Source organism: Apium graveolens, chromosome 11 (assembly GCF_009905375.1).
Source record: "Apium graveolens cultivar Ventura chromosome 11, ASM990537v1, whole genome shotgun sequence".
NCBI classification, from domain to species: domain Eukaryota; kingdom Viridiplantae; phylum Streptophyta; class Magnoliopsida; order Apiales; family Apiaceae; genus Apium; species Apium graveolens.
In genome coordinates, this window is record NC_133657.1 from 174,795,540 (window position 1) to 174,815,465 (window position 19,926).

Below are 19,926 nucleotides of genomic sequence, written 5' to 3' on the forward strand. Positions count from 1 at the left end.
TCGTGATGCTTAGAGTTGTGCTCTAGGACGTGGTTTCATGATGGTGATGTATTGAGCTCTTGTCCAAAACCTTCCCTTGATTTTTATAGTGGGTAATACTTTTTATATAGACGTTGCGATTCTAGGAATTAGGGTAGAATTGGGTGACTTGGTGGCAAATCTCCACCTCTGATTGGATTTTGGAGTCCTAGAAAGCAGAAATTAGTTTCATTCTAAATTTAGGTTGCTTGGAGGCTACTTCTTTTAGAAGTAGCTACTTATTTCAACACATTTATTGGCCTATTTAATTATCCCCATTATTAGTTATAAATTAATAAATAATTACGCTTTCAGGCCTCATTAATCAGACTTTAAACTTTGGACTATGCTAGGTCTAATTAATGCAACATTAATTATGTCATTCGGGTTATTTTTAACCTCGAGGTTTAATATATACAAAAGATAAGAGATAAGAGATTTTTTTAAAAAAAATTATGAACCAGTTCAAATCGACCCAACTCGACCCCAGTTGATGTATATACGAGTAGGGTTGGTTACGAATTTATAAAAAGGACCCGTCAATCAAACACCCCTCCCTTGTGCGAGAGAATGCTTTAAATGAAATAAATTGGAGATAAAATGTCCAAAATGACACAACCTAAAATGATGACAAAAAATAGAACTTCAAAACAATATTTCGCGTGGTGTTTGGAAATTCATAAACAACACTACTTCGTGTAACATTTTTTTCTTTTTTTGGTCCCTGATGCTAGGTAATGTAGCGTTTTAGTGTTTTTATTTTTAAATTTTAAACTTCTTATTGTGTGTCGTTTTAGGGTCGGAAATATCATTTAATATTTATAATTAATATTTTTTTAAAATTTAAGGTTGAACACTAATTTAATAATTTTTAATTTTTTAGGGTTCAATAATCCCTTTTTGGATTTTAGAAATATTAAAAAATTGAATAAAAGATACAACAATTTTTTTTTATAATATTTTAGGGGTTCACCAAATCCTTTATGGGTTTTGAAAATATTGTAAAAGAAATTACTAAAAGGTACACATATTTAGGATTTCAGGTTTAGGACCCTAAACCCTAAAGTCTAAATTCTAAGAACTGAACTCTAATTTAAATTTTGAATCCAAATTTCATAGTTGGCCCTAGATTTTAGGAACCGAATTCTAGTTTAAAATTTGGATCCTAATTTAACGATTTGTAATATTTCAGTGTTCAAAAATTACCTATTTAAATTTTAAAATTATTAAAAATTGAATGAAATATATAGAAATTTAACCGAAAATAAGTAAAATTTATGCAAAACTCTACTTAATGTAAAATTTAACATGAAAAAAAGAAAGAAAATAAAATAATAGACGCTAGTTAAATTAACGTTAGGGGTAAAAAAAAGAAAAGAAAATAGTGGAGCAACAAAAGTATTGTTTCTATTTTGGACCATTTTTAGGGGCCCACGCCCCCTACTTGGGCGATTTCCACTATACTCGGACTTGGAATCTTGAACATTAGCAAAACACTGCCAGTTGCAACAAACACAGACATCATCAATCAAACACATTTACTTATCTCCAATGTGGGCATCTTCTAAATCATCTTTTCTCAACACCTACAACCCATTTTCTCTATTTCAACCCGACCCGATTCACATTTTTCCCTATGGTCCACACTCAAAAGCTAGCTCAATCCAATGTGGTCTCAGAGAAATCAAGAACCGTATAGACTCAGTAAAAAATACCCAGAAAATAACAGAGGCAATGAAGCTTGTTGCAGCAGCTAAAGTTAGAAGAGCCCAAGAAGCTGTTATTAATGGTAGGCCTTTTTCTGAAACCCTAGCTCAAGTTTTATATGATATCAATGAACAAGCTCAATTAGATGATGTTGATGTTCCTTTAACTAATGTTAGACCTGTTAAGAAAGTTGCCCTTGTTGTTGTTTCCGGTGATCGGGGTTTATGTGGAGGTTTTAATAATTTTGTGCTGAGGAAGGCTGAGTCGAGGATCGCGGAATTTGAGAATCTTGGTTTGGAATGTAGGTTGATTAGTGTTGGGAAAAAGGGTAGTTTGCATTTTAGGAGAAAGGGTTGTGAGTTTTTGGATAGGTGTGTTGTGGGAGGAAGTGGTTTTCCGAGTGCCAAAGATGCTCAAGTTATTGCAGATGATGTTTTTTCGTTGTTTGTTAGTGAGGAGGTTGATAAAGTTGAGATTTTGTATACAAAGTTTGTGTCTTTGATTAAGTCGAGTCCGGTGATTCAGACATTGCTTCCGATATCAGCGAAAGGTGATGTTTGTGATGCTAATGGGAATTGTGTTGATGCGAGTGAAGATGAGTTTTTTAGGTTGACGACGAAAGAAGGGAAATTGACTGTAGAGAGGGATAAGATGGGAGTTAGCGGCAAGGGGTTATTGCCTAATATGCAATTTGAGCAAGATCCCGTTCAAGTTCTTGATGCTATGATGCCTCTTTATTTGAATAGTCAGATTTTGAAGGCATTGCAGGAGTCATTGGCTAGCGAGCTTGCAGCAAGGATGAATGCAATGAGTAATGCAACAGATAATGCAGTGGAGTTGAAAAAAGAACTTTCGAATAAATATAATAGGGAAAGGCAGGCTAAGATTACCAATGAAATACTGGAGATTGTTGCTGGGGCAGAGGCAATGTTGTAGTTCACATATTAGCTGGTTGTTATTCTTAGTTCATCTAGAGCATGTTGCATATGGATTATTTTGCGAAAGGATTGTATTGTTGTATTTCCCTGTGAAATCATCACAAAAGGGATCAGATGATTGGTATAAAAGATATCATACCTTTTTTTCCTTTATGTTTGTAGCTTTTTTGAAATTTGGATTTTGTTTTTGACCGGAATGATTTTGATGGGAACTGCATGCCAGCTTGCAATTCTGCTCAAGGTTCACCATCTTCTAATGAAATTAAACATAACGTTTTGGAGGTGTTGCGGCTTGTTTTTAATGTCATCTACTGTTCCTGTTGTAAAAAGCCGCACTTTTAAACATCAAGGTTTGGATGTTGCTATTTTAACATATGGATCAGATGTAAACTTCTCTTTGGTAAATCCAATACCAAATTTGATGATTTGATGTCTGTTTCTTGAAATAATATTCATAAATGAATCAACTTAGTATTAATATTTTTTGCTATTTTTATTTTAATGTTAAATGTGCCATAAGCTGGAGGTTGAATCAGGTTACTTCTTCAGCCCAGATTATTTTTATGAGCTGATTCTTGAAGCGAACTTGAAAGAAGTAGAAATGTACCTCTCATACTTCACAAAATAAGTGACAATGTAAAATGTATTAATATTATTTATATATAAAAATTATTATTATTTTACCCAAGTTAATCACATATTTGAATTAGCATGTTCTTGTGTGAGATGGAAAGACCGACCCGAGAAATGCCCTAGAGACCTCCGAATTACATATTTATACTAGCCTCACCCAGCTTCCTTACTTCTATCATTCTTTCTACAAACAATCTTCAAATTTCCGGTGAACACATGAACTGCTTTCGTTGAGACCGGTACCACCATCGCAGGCTTCAATTTGGTTCCATCGACACGATTAAAGGTATCTCAATATATCCTTTTTCTTCGCACAAATTTATGCAATCGATGCACACACACATATAATTACAAATACACAGAGATTTAATTGGTAACTGTACTTACCGGAAATAAAGTAGCTAAACCTTCATTTATATACAGTAAATTAATCACTCAATTTTTACCCGATTTGTCCCTATTTTCTCCGATAGTGCTGGTGCCATGAACCCTTTTTTACATAATGTGACTGTATTCTTACCATGATGTGCCGATTAATTTCTCAGCCGCTTAGGCCAACTTTTAAGACCGGTTCTATGTAAGTTTCTTAACACCCCCCCCCCCCCAACACACATTGATGGTTATTAAATTTGACTATTTATTGTATAGTAGTAATAATTGCTTCATTGTGTCAGACCTCACTTTTCCCCTTTTAAATAGATGCAAATCATTCCTTGTATGCTTTTTCATATGATTGAGCCTTTAATTTTACGAAATTGGGAACTTTGTTTGACATGATTATTTGTGCATAAACATATTTCTGTCTATGTTACATCTAATATTAGATTTGTTTATTAGTTATATTCTTTTTTTCGATTTTTATGGTACTTGAATCCTGCATAAAAGTTCTCTGTTTGTTTAAGATCAGAAAAATGGATCCTGCTCGGAAGGACTGCGATTTCCAAACTTTACAAGAGAAAAGACAGTTCAAAGGGGCTTCCCAGAAGTAAATCCCCATCCGTCTTGTTATTTGCTCTACTTTATGACTTTGCTTGTCACTTGTAAAAATATTTATCATCTGATAAATTTATGTAATAAACTATATTCTTCTGTTTATTTTTGTTTAATCTGGAGCAGGCCGAAGCATGAATTGGGTTGCTATTTCAACTTAAATGAGTTTTTGGGGCTGGTTCTTGACGGAAACTGGGAAAAAGTAGAAATGTATATCCCGTATCTCACAGAAATTGGTGACAATGAACTTTCCAGGCAGATCTATACTCTAATGCGCTTGCATAAGCACTGCAAAAATTTAAAGGAGTAAGTTTTATCTGTGCTTAATCTTGCAGATTTTAGTTTAACTATATTTTCTTGCCCGGCCCCTCTCATTAATCTTAAGTAAAAAGAAGTTGGAACGGGGTTGATGCTCCCATATCCATAGCAATTTGAGTCCGTTTTCAAGTTTAACTGACACACCAAGGTTTGTTTCCAAGAAAGCTTGAACCATCTGCCAGTTGCAAGAGAGAAGCAGCAACCATTAGGCCAGAAGCCTTAAGATTTTAGATTTTAGCATTAAATTTGTGTGTCCCTTTCTATCTCTTTTCCTGAGCCAATCGTTTGATAACTATGCAATCTGAAGAAATGACTTAGTTAAGGCACACAAAATTCTTGTAGAGGAACTTAACCAATGGGCTCAAAAAATTATAGTTTTGCAAAAGACTGGCATCTAAAGTTTGGATACCAGAATTTTATGTGTTGATTGATAACTTATGAATGATATCAACTGGTTGGGCACAGGACATTAAAGCAGGAACCTGTCGAGATTCAATCTGCGCAAACCGAATTGGTGAATTCCATGTAAGATTCTTTGCCTCAAATAAATTGCAAAGGTCTATTGAATAACACCCATGTTACAATGAAAGTGTTAAAGTTAAATATGAAGTGTGTATATTCATATATAAATGGTTTCGGTTTGATACTATGATTATTAAGCTTCATCTGTTTTGACAAGGTAAAAGTGATTATTTTATTAATTAGAAAAACATTAAAGTAACAAAAGAATGAAAAAGGAAAATGGAATTGTTAAATTCATGCAATGTGCTCATTGTTACAGTAGTTGGTCCTATCACCGGGTAAGTGCTGTATTATCCTACTAGCTCATACCTTTTGATACTGGACTTGACTTTCCGAAGCTTATTTACGAATAGATGATAAACATCCCCTGATATTAAGCTGCTAGTGCATTGTAAAGTAAATAAGATATTGATGCATTTTATTTCTTTTACATTAAGCTTTTATACTTTATAGTCATTTTTTTGCTGCATTTAGTGTTTTCAGTGTGCAAAAATGTGTCTTTACTATGGCGTTGAAATCTAACAGAAATTAACTACACCTTATGCAGCTTGAGCTGGCACCATTCGAGGTATCCTGTTGCAGCACCTCGGCCCAAGTTCTTATCTTTGTCTCCTGATCATAAATGCATCAGTGGCCAGCATGTTTCACAGATAGCTCCGGATATGGTAAGAGCAATGCCAACATTAGCACGCGCGCACACACATATGTTGTATATATATTTATGTTTTTCAGGTATTAAAAGTTACTTTACTGCATATTCAGCAAGATTATGGATCAGCATCGGCTGCACCCCAACAACGGACAACTCATACTGCACGAAGAAGCTTAGGTACAAATACTAGCTTGTGAGAAATATTCTTTCTTTTTGTTTCTTAATTGAAATCTCACTTTACTGATGTATGCCTTTTAGGAGCTCAATGCTCATACACTAGGTACCTCACTCCCTCTAATGTTCCAGTAGAATAAATTCTTCGAATAATGGTCCAAGTGCCAGGGCCTTTTTGAAGATGTTACTTGAGCATCTCCAATAGGGGTTTCCAAGATAGTTGCCAACCCTCGCCAAATCATCACATATATTAATTTTTTACTTTATCTGTATCAGGTCAGGATTAGTACTGTATTGGTACTTGCTGTGTTAGTATGGTTGTGTTTTACCGTGCTGTGTTAATAATAGTATAGGGAAGGGTAATCCTGTCTTTTCACTAGAGTTAGTTAGTTATCAGTCCAAGTATAGAAATACTTGTTTGTGGCCTGTATTATGCATTTTGTTGAAATTCAGAAATTGGAATCATTTCCACCAGTCCTCTTTCTCTCTCTGTAACAACTTTCTCTCCCTAGGGTTTCTAGCTCTAAACTCTGTTTTCTATTTATTTCTGATATAATTCATTTGTACAAGGAGAGGAGGGATTAAGGAATTGAAGTTTTGAATCCATGTGTCCATGACCTATTTCATGAGGAGGGTTGCCTTTTCCACTAGGCTAAATCCTAAACCTCTTATTTTTGTCATTTTTTAATTAATTAAACGGAGAATGACTAGCAAGTAATAATTTTGCTTCTACTTATTAGTCATATGTTAACATATAACTTTATGTAACAAGTAACTTCTTTTCCCATCAGCAACATGTAAAGGGCTATTAAAGAAATTTCCACATAAGTGGTACCTCAACAGTGGACAACTGATACTGATGTTTCTTCATCAGCACAAATAAACTCAAGTAGAGATTAGCCTGCTGCATTAATAATTATTCAGATGCACTCTTTCTTTTTACTTTTTTAATTGAAATCTCAGTTTACTGGTGATATTGCCTTGTAGGCGCAGTTACCAACATGATCCCCTCTAATGCTCCAGTTAGAATAAACTATTCTAATACTGGAGAAAGTGCTAGTAAAGTGCAAAGGGGTAGGAGCGAAATTCCTGCATCAGTTGCACGGACACTTGATCTGAGTTCAACTATAGCAAGCATGGATTTTAATCCTGTTCATTCAACAAAACTTCTAGGTAAGCTTTTATAAACTTCAGCACCAAGTACTTCCCTAGAATAAGTAATTCTTTTCCTATTCGCAGGGCCTACTGAGTCCCTCTACTGTCAAATCTAAACTGAAAATGAGTTGGCAAATTAGTAGTAAAATTGGCACTAAGTTTTGGGTTCCGTGTTTATGAAATGAAATTTCAATATTTGGACGATGTATATGTGCTCGTGTATATTCAATGATACTTATGTGCTTGCACACACACACACACACACATAACACAACAATATCTCCTCAGCTGTGATTTTATACACTGTTTTCTTTCAGTTGGAACTGTTGCCGGAGATATAGCTCTGTGGGAAGTGGATTCTGGGAAGATGACCCTACGACCTCCTCAGCTGTGGGACGCTGAATCACTTTCACCAGAATTATTGGTATGTTAGTTCTTTAGTTAAGTTTGACTATTATTAGAGGTTGATGATTTTATGAGACTAAATATTTTGTGATATGCAGTCAGCATTTGAAGAAGCTTCAATCTCAGTATGCTGCGTAAGATGGAATGAGGACGGGACTTTATTTGGTGATCTCAACACCTATTCTTTCTTTTGTTTGAAATGTCTAGAAGATAAATTCATGATCTGTAAAAGTGCTAATCCTTTTGTTTTGTTTATTATGATAATATATGCAGGAGTTGCATACTCAAAGCACATAATTCAGCTCTTTTCATGTCCTGGTAGTGACGAAATTGTGCAACATAAAGAGGTCACTAGAAACTCTCAATTCTCTAAACATTGATGAATGTACCTTTAATAGACTATTTTTTTTTTTTTGCACACACTCAATGACTTGCATGTAGATGTCTAAATAACAGCATCCTGAAACAAAGTAATACTCCAAATACCACTTGAAGAGTACCAAAGTTTTAATTTTTTCAGTTTCCACAGAAGGGGTCTAAAATCCGCAAAGAGTAAGTAAACATCATATATACATACTACCATGCCCCTAATATGAAACAAACAAACTTTGCAGGAGCATTCAAGAATGATATTCCCCAATATGTACAGAATAATAATTGAGGCTCTTTCCCTGGGACAGGAAAATTAGATTTTTGTATTGGAGATAAATTATATAAATTAAAAATCTAAGTTTCATTTTGAAGACCAGGTCATTTCCCCCGAGCTGTTACTTTTATGTGGTTCACTTTTCTGACACTGTATTTCTTCTAGATTAATGCACATATTGGCAGTGTAAACGATCTTGTCTTTTCCAGTAAACTATTATTTACTTGTGGCAGTGACAGACGAATTAAGGTTAGTTTTTAAATACCTGTATGTGTATATATCTGGACATATTTTAGTTCTAAAAACCAGCAACTTATGTAAGAACTACTTGCAATAACAGGTATGGGATCTGGCTGCTAAATTTCAGCTAGTATGGGTTATTGAAGGTTGTGAGGCACCTGTGTACTCGCTATGTCCTGTTGTTCGTGGTGACATTCGTGTAAGTATTAATACGGAGGCATATTTGATTCTACCCAGTGCATATGTATTTGTTATATTGTGTATGTATTCAACTAATATTCACTTTTGATGATTTATTTTTCTCTAGTTTCTCATTTCACATTCATTGGATGGGGAAATGAAGGTACGGCGGTATGACCGGCACACAGCATGTCCAAGATGTTTATTTCGTAGTTGGAAGTGCACTACAAAGTCTTACACTGCAGATAGTAAACGGTATTGCAGATCTGTTAATTTACAATTTAGTATTTCCCTTCTTTATTAACGCAACTAAGACCCAGATATTTCACTTCAAGGCTTTTCACTTCTGGTACTGATGAGCATGGTAAGCCATATATTGTTGAATGGCGAGTAAGAAATGGAGAAAGAAAAGTCAAGAGGGCTTTTCAGGGACTTCAAGGGTGCAGCGGACAGTTGCATTTCGATTTGAACAAGAATGGTATCTTAGCTGCTGGATATAATCACCAAATTAGATTTTGGGATATTGATAACGGGAGTCTTTTAGGTGTTTCTATTGCTGATGGGAACCTACCTGTAAGTCTTTTTTTCTGAAAATTCAACTTCTTAGTTTATCAGCAATTAATCTTTGTGGAGTTTATAACATGGTTCTTGTGTATCTGTACTTCTTTTCTTTGCACTACAAGGATGTTCCTTTGATCAAGTTCAACCAGGATGGAAATCTTTTGGCTGTGACGACAAAGAATAACAGCATTAAAATCTTAGCATCCGTAGATGCTATGCAAGTGTTGCAGACTACTGAAGTTACTCAACTTCCTGCCTCTGAAATTGCAGCTAAAACTTCATCCAAGGTCAGTGTAATAAATAATCTAAGCGGGTGAAAGGCTTCAGTGGTCCTAAATTTAGGATAAGCGTTACATTAATTCTTAAGGAACAACTGTAATGTTCTTCTTACACATACATAAACAAAAAACAGTCCAACTTATTATCAAATGGTTATTACCAACTTTAGCTCTGCTTTGCATATACATAACAGAAGAAAAAAGCGGCCCCTAGTACTTGTGATTTAAAGGTACATATGAGTTTAGTTATTTCCCAAACAGAACCCATTCATAATCACTTACTCTCCCGATCTTATTCAGAAGGAAAAAGCATTCAGTCTTGGTCTCTTTCTCTTTTCACTTTTAGCTCCGTTCTTGTGTTAACTTTTTTTTACATTAAAGACATTCTTGGTGGCGCCGTCTAAATTTCGTGCACAAAATCGTTACAGATGTTTGATGAAATTTAATTTTTACTAAATACTACTCTACTCTTTATTATGCAGAGATCAATTCAGAAAATTTATAATGAGATTTCTCCCCAACTGTTTCCAGCAAAACGAGGTCGTGATTAGCAACAATTTAGCAGAAACGTAGTAGTGTAATGGAGGAGATTACATCACTAGTGGACTGCGCTTGCACATTTTCTTCTTTTAGAATATGACTGTTCTTCAACTGTTGCTCAGCACATTTTGTTCTTTTAGTATATGACTGTTCTTTAACTAGTGCTTAGTTAATAATACACATTTGTTAAGCATTTGAACTAAAGTGAGATACATGTTCTTTTATTATATTACCATACATACACCAGATGCATATTTATTAGTTCTAACATTAAACTGTTGAGAATATTATATCAGTCATCATAATTCATACATACACCAATGCATGTTTATTAGTTCTAACATTGAACTGTTGAGGATATTGGTATAAGGAAAAAGGGCGGATACCAAGCATATGAAAATTTGATGGAATTAAATGGTGGGAGAGCTTGACCTTGATTCAAAAGACAATGATCATCTACTTTGTTAAGAAGTCTGGGATCTACCGGTAAAACTGTTTGAAATCCAGCGCATTGTAGTATGATTGATCCCTGGAAACAAGTGCAGTTGTTGATCACCTCCACATTCCATATATCTTTGCCTTGTACAAAATTTCCTGAATTCACTGTTCCAACAATTATGTTGTTGTTACCACAGTCACATAACCCTGATTCACACAAAAACATAACTAAGGTTAAAGTGTTTGTCAGATAATGCAATTGATGACTGGTTGGTCATGCCTGCCAATAACTATACTGTGTGTACCACAGCGCGAGTCTGTGAATATCAATGTAACATTGGATAATGACGAAACCGGTTTGGGACTAACGAGCTTCATGCTCTACATCTTTATTCACACTAAAGTTTCTACTTGTAAATGCATGTAATGTATGTTTAGCATGTTCTTACCTTTGCTAACAAAACTGAACAGTAAAATTAAGAGAAGATAGTTGGTCATAGTTTCAAGACAAATTTTGGACAGATTAATGTAAGATTAGAAGATTAAAAGTCATGGGTTTATATAGGCTTGTTGTGATCTTAAATTAAAGTATAAATAGTTGATCTCTGAGCATTAGACTCGTAGACTCCAAGGCAGGCGCTGTTTGAGAAAGTATGCCAACACGCTACTGGTGTTTTGATTTGGAGAAATTGCCACATATGCATATGCCAACATGAAAACATCTAATTTTGGGGAAAAAGACGAAAAAGAAAGCATAAGATTTCCGGTGCTCCATGTTCTGAAAATGAAGAAAATTATAGAATATATATTTTCTCCGAAAAAATTATATGATACTTTGAGTGTTTAATTAGATAACATTATCGGGGGATACATTATTGTTTAAATTAAACCGCAAACACTCTACTCGAGGACTTAAGAGTTAAAATAGTATCTGAAACGTAACTAAATTGGACGGACTTGCTTGACATTTGGTAATAGCGTGTCACCGTTCTTGACAATGCAATGGTCACCGGAAACGTTAAAGATGTTTGAATTAATGGGTTCAAACACTCTTGAAATTTAAGCATCATAAAAAAAAATGTCATCGACTGGACATGTACACTTGTTATATATTACCAAATCTCAAATTTTCAATATTCGTACACTTAAAATCTCAAAAACATCATATTAAATTCTTGCACAAACTTTTTTGAATTTGGTTCAAATTATCAAAATTGAAAAAAATATCTTATTATTATATTATTAAAATACGTGAAAATTATTCCAATGCAAAAATATGTCAAATTTATGTTAGTAAGCCGTGTAAATATTGTTTGAAGATATATATATGGTAACTATTGTTTTAAGATATATATATATATATAGAAAAAAATGGGGATAATTGTTAAATATGATTAAATATAAATAAGCGAGATTAATTATGTTTGATTGCAAAATTCAGAGTTTTTTCTTAAAATAAATTATTCGGCTTATATTTCATACAAATGACATAATAAATGAGTGTTTGGCGTGATACAAAAACAATCAAATTAAAATCAAGGCATGATTTGTTCCATACTAATCAAGATCACCATTACAAAAATTTTACCATAATACCAATTTAGAATGTCATTATTTGCAAATTAATAATGCGGAATACACAATCTCGGTCATCTTATTACATATCACTGCATGTTAACTGTTCTAACATTGAACAATTGAGAATTGTGGCACAAGGAAAAAAGGTGGGTACCAAGCATATGAAAATTTGACGGAATTGAATGGCGGGAGAGCTCGACCTTGGTTTAAAAGACAGTGATAGTCTATTTTCTTGAAAAGTCTGGGATCAACTGGTAAAGCTGTTTGAAATCCAGTGCAATTCAGTAAGATTGATTTCTGGAAACAAGTGCAGTTGTTTATCACTTCCACATTCCATACATCTTTGCCTCCTACCAGACTTCCTGATTTCGTTGTTCCCACGATTATATTGTTCTTATCACACTCACTTAATCCTGATTCACACAAAACATGTTATAACATTTGTCAGATAAAGCACTTGGACGCTGCAGGATTATTAACTAGGAGATGATAACGAGCAAACGACTTTTTTAACATATCATATCACGGAAAATTTATGTATGTACACCCAAAAACAATATCGAAAACTTTTCTCGATACCCTATGTTGTGCATACGATAAATCGCAGCAAATCAAATCGAAGACAATGGCAGAATTAGGTCAGAATGATTATATTGTTCTTATCACACTATTCACAGAAAACTTTATAGATCGAAGCAAATCACGTCGAAGTGAGTTTGCATGTATAAGGATAACGTAGAGAGTGGCGGAACAGGCTAGGACTCATCTGAACGGACATAACTTGTTAACGTACTAAAGTCTCTACTTGAAAATAGAATGTAATAAATTTATAACATGTTCTTACCTTTGGTAACAAAACTGAGAAGAAGAATTAAGAGAAGATAGTTGGTCATAACTTCAACACAATTTTTTGATGTTGCTCCTCTGTAGATTTATTAAGGATTAGTCGATTGAAATACAAAAAGTGCATGTAATTATTTATAGGACTTGCAGGGCCGGTGACCTTAGGGTACATATTAACATCAACCGAGAAATAGAAAGAACTAAACGCAATCAAATTAAAATTCAATTAGTGTATCAGAATTGCGATATTGCGTACATCACAATCGTTTAATAATCTTTGATGTGAAATTTTTTAGTTCTCTACCATATCTCACATTCATTTGACCTAATATAATTTCTCTCAAAATGTGTATCATATCTTTTCCTTAATTATAATACAATCTACCTCACACTATTCGGTTAATTGACCATAATTTTCTTTAAATAAATTAATTAAATACAATATGCTTCCTGTATTAAGACTTATCAAAAAGGTTTTAAGTTTGATTTTCGCTAACCCTCAAGATTTGTGAAAACAAATACTCAATTATAAGATATATAAGTCTAATTAGTCAAAAACATATACAATATACTTCCTCAGATAATTTAAACTCATATATTTTAACCAAGGTTAAACCCTTCTGTTATTTAAAAAAAGAATTGAAAATAGAATTATAATTAAAAAATATGAAATATATATATTAAAATACAACTACAATCGGCAATATTCGATCATCTCCAATCGGGGAGGATTATGAATAACAATGTCACTTTAAAATCTCAGAGAAGGAACCTTTCCAATTAATATTTTAATCTTTATTTTTAGTTATCTCTTTCGATCACATATGTTAATCTTTCAAATGAAATAATCAAAATCATTGAATCAAAATAATTAAAATATTGACAATCAAAATTTTCACGTTCGGCCCGCAAGAGTTGACGTAGTTGGTTAAAAATGGGATAATTATTTTATTGGTCACAAATTCGAATCCCACGAGAGGAGAATTTATGATTATGCCTTCCGAGTCGGAACATGTCGTTTAAATGCGGTTTATCTTGGTTCACGTGATTTGCAGGCTATTGCGTGAGCCCGTAGGGTTTACCCAGTGCACACCCGAAGGGTAGCGGCTGCGGGTTATCTACGATAAAAAAAATTCACGTTCGATTTTCACTAACAACATATAAATTAAACATTTTTAATCCCTAACAATGCAACAAGAATTACAGAAGGGGGGTTGAATGGAATTCTTGAAACTTTTTTTCTGAATTATAAAATGTTCTAACTCAAAATATATATGTGAGTGTTTTGATTTGCAAAGTGCGGAATGATAAATTAAAAAGAATCAAAATACAAAGTAATAAAAACACAAGTCTTTAAAGTATATATATATATATATATATATATATATATATATATATATATATATATATATATATATCGAGAGAACCCTGTGAAGCTTGAATAGCTCACAGCTGCTTACAAATAAGAACAATTAAACTTACAGAGAAATGCTAAAGGATACAACTTACAATTATTTCTCTAAGAAAAATGTATTGCTTAGTCTTGTTTTTTTATTCTATTTGTTACTCTTGGTTTATATATCACCAAGATTACACAGTTTTAAGACAAGATAATAAAACAAAACCTATCAAGTCTAATATTATGCTGCTTCACTACTCTATTCCAGCATCTTTGAATATCTTCATAATAGCATGGAAATAGCAATGCTTCTTTGTTCTAAAAAACCCAGTTGAATAGGCTTCCACATTCCTTTTGCATACACTCGACGTATTTGACTGTCTTGTCACTGTCAACAGATGTTTGAATTGATCATCCGTCAGGTACATGATCATCCGTCGGGTTGCCTTGTTGATCATCCGTCGGGTAGCTTTGTTGATCATCCGTCGGGTAGCTTTGTTGATCATTCGTCGGGTAGCTATTTGGCACTTGACTTCATTTCATTTATGCAGAATTACAAGACATCATCTATGTACAATTAATCAACCTATTCTGCATATCTAATTAAAGTCAACATGACTAATATGCTACTACAGAGTCTATACAAAGGTGTTTGCAGAAATGTGCTACATGACTTATTGTTACATAAGCTACTCACTCGATGGATGTCAAATCATCATCCGTCGGGACTGTATTGAGTCATCCGTCGGGACTATATTTGATTATCCGTCGAGTGCTACATAATACACTAAGTTAAATCTACTAAGGTGTTTTGTTAATGAAATAATCAAGTTCACAACATATTCCCAACAATCTCCCCCAATTCATGTATACTAGAATTGTAGCCTTAAATTAAGAGAAACTTGATGATAACAAAATACTCTAAGAATACAAATTTAAATGAAAGTAGATAAAACTGTAAAGTGCTGCAAATAACAAAATGTACAAAGATTTGCTCACAGTCATTTTCAAGGTGCTCCTCTAGCCTGAACAGATTGATCTATTTCCTTGATGATCAGGATCTCTTTCCAAGCTTCCTGTTGTTTTCTTCTATCTGATTTTGGAGCTGTCTGTGGAATTTCAGTTCATCAGATTCTGAGAGATTTAGCATTCCTTGCATTTCCAAAAGAGTCTCATTGCTAGAGATGCTCAACTGGTCTTCTAATATGAAGAATCTTCCAACTCCCTTATCATCCATGAATTCCATCAGCCAGTAGGGCCTTGAATGCACTCTACTTCCAGTGTAAGGAATAGTTAGAGTCTTTGGGAGTGCATCTTTGGCTCTAATACTCCTCAGTTCTTCAATCTTCTTTAGAACCAGTCTTCTAGCTGTCACATTGAATCCAAAGTTCTTCTTAAATGATGAATAAACCTTTATCAGCACAGATTGGCTTTCTTGAAGGGTCCTGTGAAGTGGCCATTGTATCTCTTTTCCTCCCTTGTACTTGAATACTAACCTTTCAGGTAGATACCTGTAAGCATCAATCCCTCTAACTTCTTCCAGTTCATCTAGATAGAGGTTTAAATCTGAGAATTCCTTGATATCACAGATGTACATAATGTCTCCCTTGTTGACTTTGGTTTGAGCTTTGGTTAGGGACTTGGATCTGAGAGTTGAGGGCTTCACTTTCTTGACTGCTCTGGTCTTTGTCTTCTTTGGCTTCATAAAGTGAGGTAGATTGAGTTCAGGAATTGGTAGACTATCCCAGTCTATTGGCTCATCCTTTGGAATGATAGGTTCACCATGAAAATTCTTGGATGGATCTATCTTGAATTCTTCATGTGCCATAGAGGGCATGTATGTTTGAGTTATTGCAGATGTAGACTTTTTGGGAAACTGATCTTCCAATTCATTTTTATCAAAGTCCATTTTTCTCTTTGCATGAAGTTTGTATCTAAAACTTTTTCTCTGTTGTGATTCTTCTTACATTTTTAGTTCCTTAGATTCAGTGGTTTCAGATGATTGTTCAGGAATTTGTTGTGTACGTTTCACAGCTTGCAGCTTGGCCAAGATAGCAGCTTGCTCTTTCTTTTGTTTAACCTTTTTAGCATCTAGAGCAACTTGCTTCTTTTTTTGCTTCAATCTTGCCTTTTCTTCTCTTTTTGCTTCAGCAAATTGAGGGTGTCTAGCCACCACACAAATTTCCTTACCATTCCTGAAAACCTTGGTAATTCTTATTTTCAATGTTGAATCAGTTGGATCCTTGTAGAATGCAATAGATCTTGACAGCAGTTTCTTTTCATCAGGCTTTGGTGTCTCATACACTGAATCCAAAGGGTTCTTTAGAGAAGGTTTAGGATAGTTCACCTTTGGCTTCAAAATTAGCTCAGCCTTTGGAGATTTGATGCAGGATGACAGTCCTCTTTCCAGATTATTCATGCTCATATCATTCACAGAGATTTGCCTGACTTGAGAGTGATGAATGGCTGATTTTTCTGGCTTCTTTGCTATCCCAAACCTCTTTTGGATATCCTAATCAATTTTCTCCCAGTTGATTGGGCTCAACTGCTTCTTTTCAGCTGCTTTCAATGTGGCTGCTGCTTCATTAATCAGATCAATGTTTTCTTTAGTTGGTGGCTTGGTAAAAGCAATTGTAGGCACCATTACTTTGCTAACTTGAATATTAAGCTGTTTCTCCCCTTCACTTGAGCCTTTCTCCCCCTTTTTGTTATCATCAAGTTGTGTGGGAGGGAGTTGAGCAGCCACCAACTGTTGAAGTAGTGTAGTCTGAGTTTCTTGATTGTTAAGTATCTTGGCCATTGACCTCTCTACAACAGATATTCTTGAGTCTATGGCCTCAACTTTTCTATTGAGATCAGCTTCCTTCCTTAGCTTTTGAACAATTTCAGTCATGGTGGTTGCAGGGAGTCTAACATCCATCCTTTCTATGACATCTTGCTTGACTTCAGATGTTTCTTGCTTGATTGCATCCACACTCTGACTGTGTTGGAGGGGTTGAATTTTATGCAGCTGGAGTGCTTCAAGATGTGCTGTGAGTAGCTTCTTTGTGCTGGCATTAGTAGATGCCTGAATGGCTGCTTGGGTGTCATGAATTAGCTTGAATAGTGTTGATTGAAGATGTGAGTAGGAGCATTCTTTTGTTAGCATCCAGGCAGAAACTTCTGCATCTCCCCATATGTCCATGCTATCTTCCTCATCATCCCCACCAGCATCCCCAAAAGAAGTTTTATCCAGTTCAAAATCACTGCCAATGTTGGAAGGCATAGCAGTGATTGCATCATTTTGCTCTTTTTAAAGATTGTGTAGTATGCACCAAGTTCAGCAATCTTTCAGCCTCCCCATTGCCCTGTACAGCTAGAGTTTGGTAAGCTGTCACAGGGTGAGTAAATGTCTCAGCATCCATGGAAATAGAATCTATAACAACTTGATATTCTTGCTGAAATAGCCTTTCCCTGTCTACATCATTGACATTCATTGACTCACTTGCAATGGTTTCCACCTTATCACTCCTGTACCTGCACTTCTCTCTTGATCTCTCTTTTGTTGCATCAAGGTCTCACCTTGGCTCCCCACCCTCACACCCTCACCTTCACCATCTAAGGTGGGACTCCTCACACTCACTTTTTCCAATCCTGAAGAAATGGACTGCATAGGTTCACTCTTTTCCTCTCCTTTTTCCTGGGAGCAACCCAGACTCTCACTCATTTCACTCCCTTCCCTCAGTCCTAGGAATGATTGCACTACTACTAAGTCTTCTGCACTTGTAAGAATGGAAGAGATTTTAAGATGTACAGAGACAGTCGACGGATAAGAGATATTCATCGGGGTAGTAATTTGGCTAACCGACGGATGACTTCTGTTAGGCACATCCGTCGGGATACAATCACTACTCGACGGATGAACAATATCCATCGAGTGAGTAGAAATGAATGAGTTTGGAGTGGAAAATATTATGGACTCTGTGCAGATTGATTAAAATTTTGGCACAGATGTCTCAACAGTTTCAGAAAGAAATGGCAAGTGAGCCAACAGATCATCTAGAAGTTGATGCTCACTTACTTGGATTTTTGGCTTCTCCAAGAGAGTTAAAGATGGAGACTTTTGAAGTGATGTGTTTATCATTTCAACATCCAAAGAGTGTATGGGAGAATTTGGTGTTTCAGGTGCTTCAATTTTTAGAGATTTTGGCTATGACTCCATATTTATTGGAGCCACATCAACCTGACTTTGAGAAGGGGCAGTGACTGTGTCTTTATCACCAGTTTGCACAGTGTGTGAACCCTGTGCATCCCCAAGGGTCTTTGATTTCTTCTTTCTAGTGTAAGTTTGGGGTGATCTTGTGTCTCTTACCCTTTTGGCCTGTGCTCTTGTGTTATGAATATGTTGTGCACTTGATAATTACCTAAACAAAACATCTAAGTAGATTTTACTTAGTGAAATAATGTAGCACTCGACGGATAAGAGTTTTAGTCCTGACGGATAACTCATTATAGTCCCGACGGATGATTAACTTATTATCCATCGAGTGAGTAGCTTATGTAATAATAAGTTTGTAGCATAGTGTTGTATGCACCTTTGTATAGAATCTGTAGTAGCATATAAGTCATGTTGACTTTAACTAGATATGCAGAATAGGTTGATTAACTGTACATAAGCAATGTCTTGTAATTCTGTATAAGTGAAATGAAGTCAAGTGCCAAAATAGCTACCAACGGATGATTAACAAAGCTTCGACGGATGATCAAATGACTATGAACGGATGTTTAACATAGCAGTCGACGGATGATCAATTAAGTCATCGACGGATAATCAATTAAGTCATCGACGGATGATCTGAAAGTCGACGGATGATCATATCAAGATTCAAACATCAGTTGAACAGTGAAAGCTGACACACAGCCGTTGAGTTGGATACAAGTACACCGTGGAAGCCCATTAACTGGGTAATAGAGGACAAAAAGCAGCAAAGATCAAGACTGTTAGATTTTATATTTGTTCAGTTCTTTTGACTTTGTAATCTTGGTAATATATAAACCAAGAGAGTAGCAAATAGAAAAATAACTGAGATAGCTAAGAAACAACAACAGAGAAATCTTTGTAAGCACTATCTTTAGCATTTCCTGTGTTCTCAGCAGTTCTATTTTGTAAGCAGCTGTGAGCAATTCTGCACACAGATTCCTCTCGATATATTATATATATCTCTGGTGAAATTGTTTAAATCCACCAGAAAGTTTTTAAAGACTCTTGTTTTTAATTACTTATATTTTGATTCATTCAAGTTTATATTCCGCATTGTGCTAATCAAAACAGATATATCAATAATCGAGTTGAACATTTTTATTTCAAGAAAAAGGTTCAAGAATTCCATTCAACCCCCCTTCTGTAATTCTTGCTATATTGTTAAGGGACTAACAATTGGTATCAGAGCAAGCTCTTAATCTACATAGAGTTTAAAGATCAAAACAATTCAGCAAGATGAACAAGAAAGATGTTGGAGTCAAGATTCCTTTTTTTGATAAAGATAATTACCATCATTGGAAGGTAAAGATGCATCTTCACATGCTTTCTCAAGATGAGGCCTATGTGGACTGCATAGAAAGAGGCCCTCATGTTCCAATGAGAGCTGCAACAGGAAATGAACCATCTGTTCCAAAGCCAAGGCATGAATGGTCTGATCCTGATATTGAACAAGTCAGGAAAGATAAAAAGG

General features: G+C 35.0%; 2 protein-coding genes across 3 annotated transcripts; both read left to right on the forward strand.

Annotated features, from left to right (window-relative positions):
* The first annotated feature begins 1,480 nt into the window (after positions 1 to 1,480).
* On the forward strand, positions 1,481 to 2,804 carry LOC141698430 (ATP synthase gamma chain, chloroplastic-like). The gene has a single exon (XM_074503121.1). The coding sequence runs from the start codon at positions 1,570 to 1,572 to the stop codon at positions 2,659 to 2,661; it is 1,092 nt and encodes a 363-aa protein (XP_074359222.1). The 5' UTR covers positions 1,481 to 1,569; the 3' UTR covers positions 2,662 to 2,804.
* A 550-nt stretch (positions 2,805 to 3,354) lies between these two features.
* On the forward strand, positions 3,355 to 10,200 carry LOC141698429 (protein TPR3-like). Of its 2 annotated transcripts, none has more exons than XM_074503119.1 (16): positions 3,355 to 3,582; positions 4,199 to 4,281; positions 4,413 to 4,592; positions 5,070 to 5,129; positions 5,674 to 5,791; positions 5,889 to 5,955; positions 6,940 to 7,125; positions 7,425 to 7,531; positions 7,611 to 7,677; positions 7,786 to 7,859; positions 8,324 to 8,407; positions 8,499 to 8,597; positions 8,706 to 8,833; positions 8,914 to 9,151; positions 9,262 to 9,426; positions 9,900 to 10,200. In XM_074503119.1, the coding sequence occupies exons 2-16, from the start codon at positions 4,208 to 4,210 to the stop codon at positions 9,966 to 9,968; spliced, it is 1,716 nt and encodes a 571-aa protein (XP_074359220.1). In that variant the 5' UTR covers positions 3,355 to 3,582; positions 4,199 to 4,207; the 3' UTR covers positions 9,969 to 10,200. The 2 variants fall into 2 exon arrangements, with proteins under 2 accessions (XP_074359220.1, XP_074359221.1); XM_074503120.1 differs by having other exon boundaries at positions 4,204 to 4,281.
* Positions 10,201 to 19,926: the final 9,726 nt, after the last annotated feature.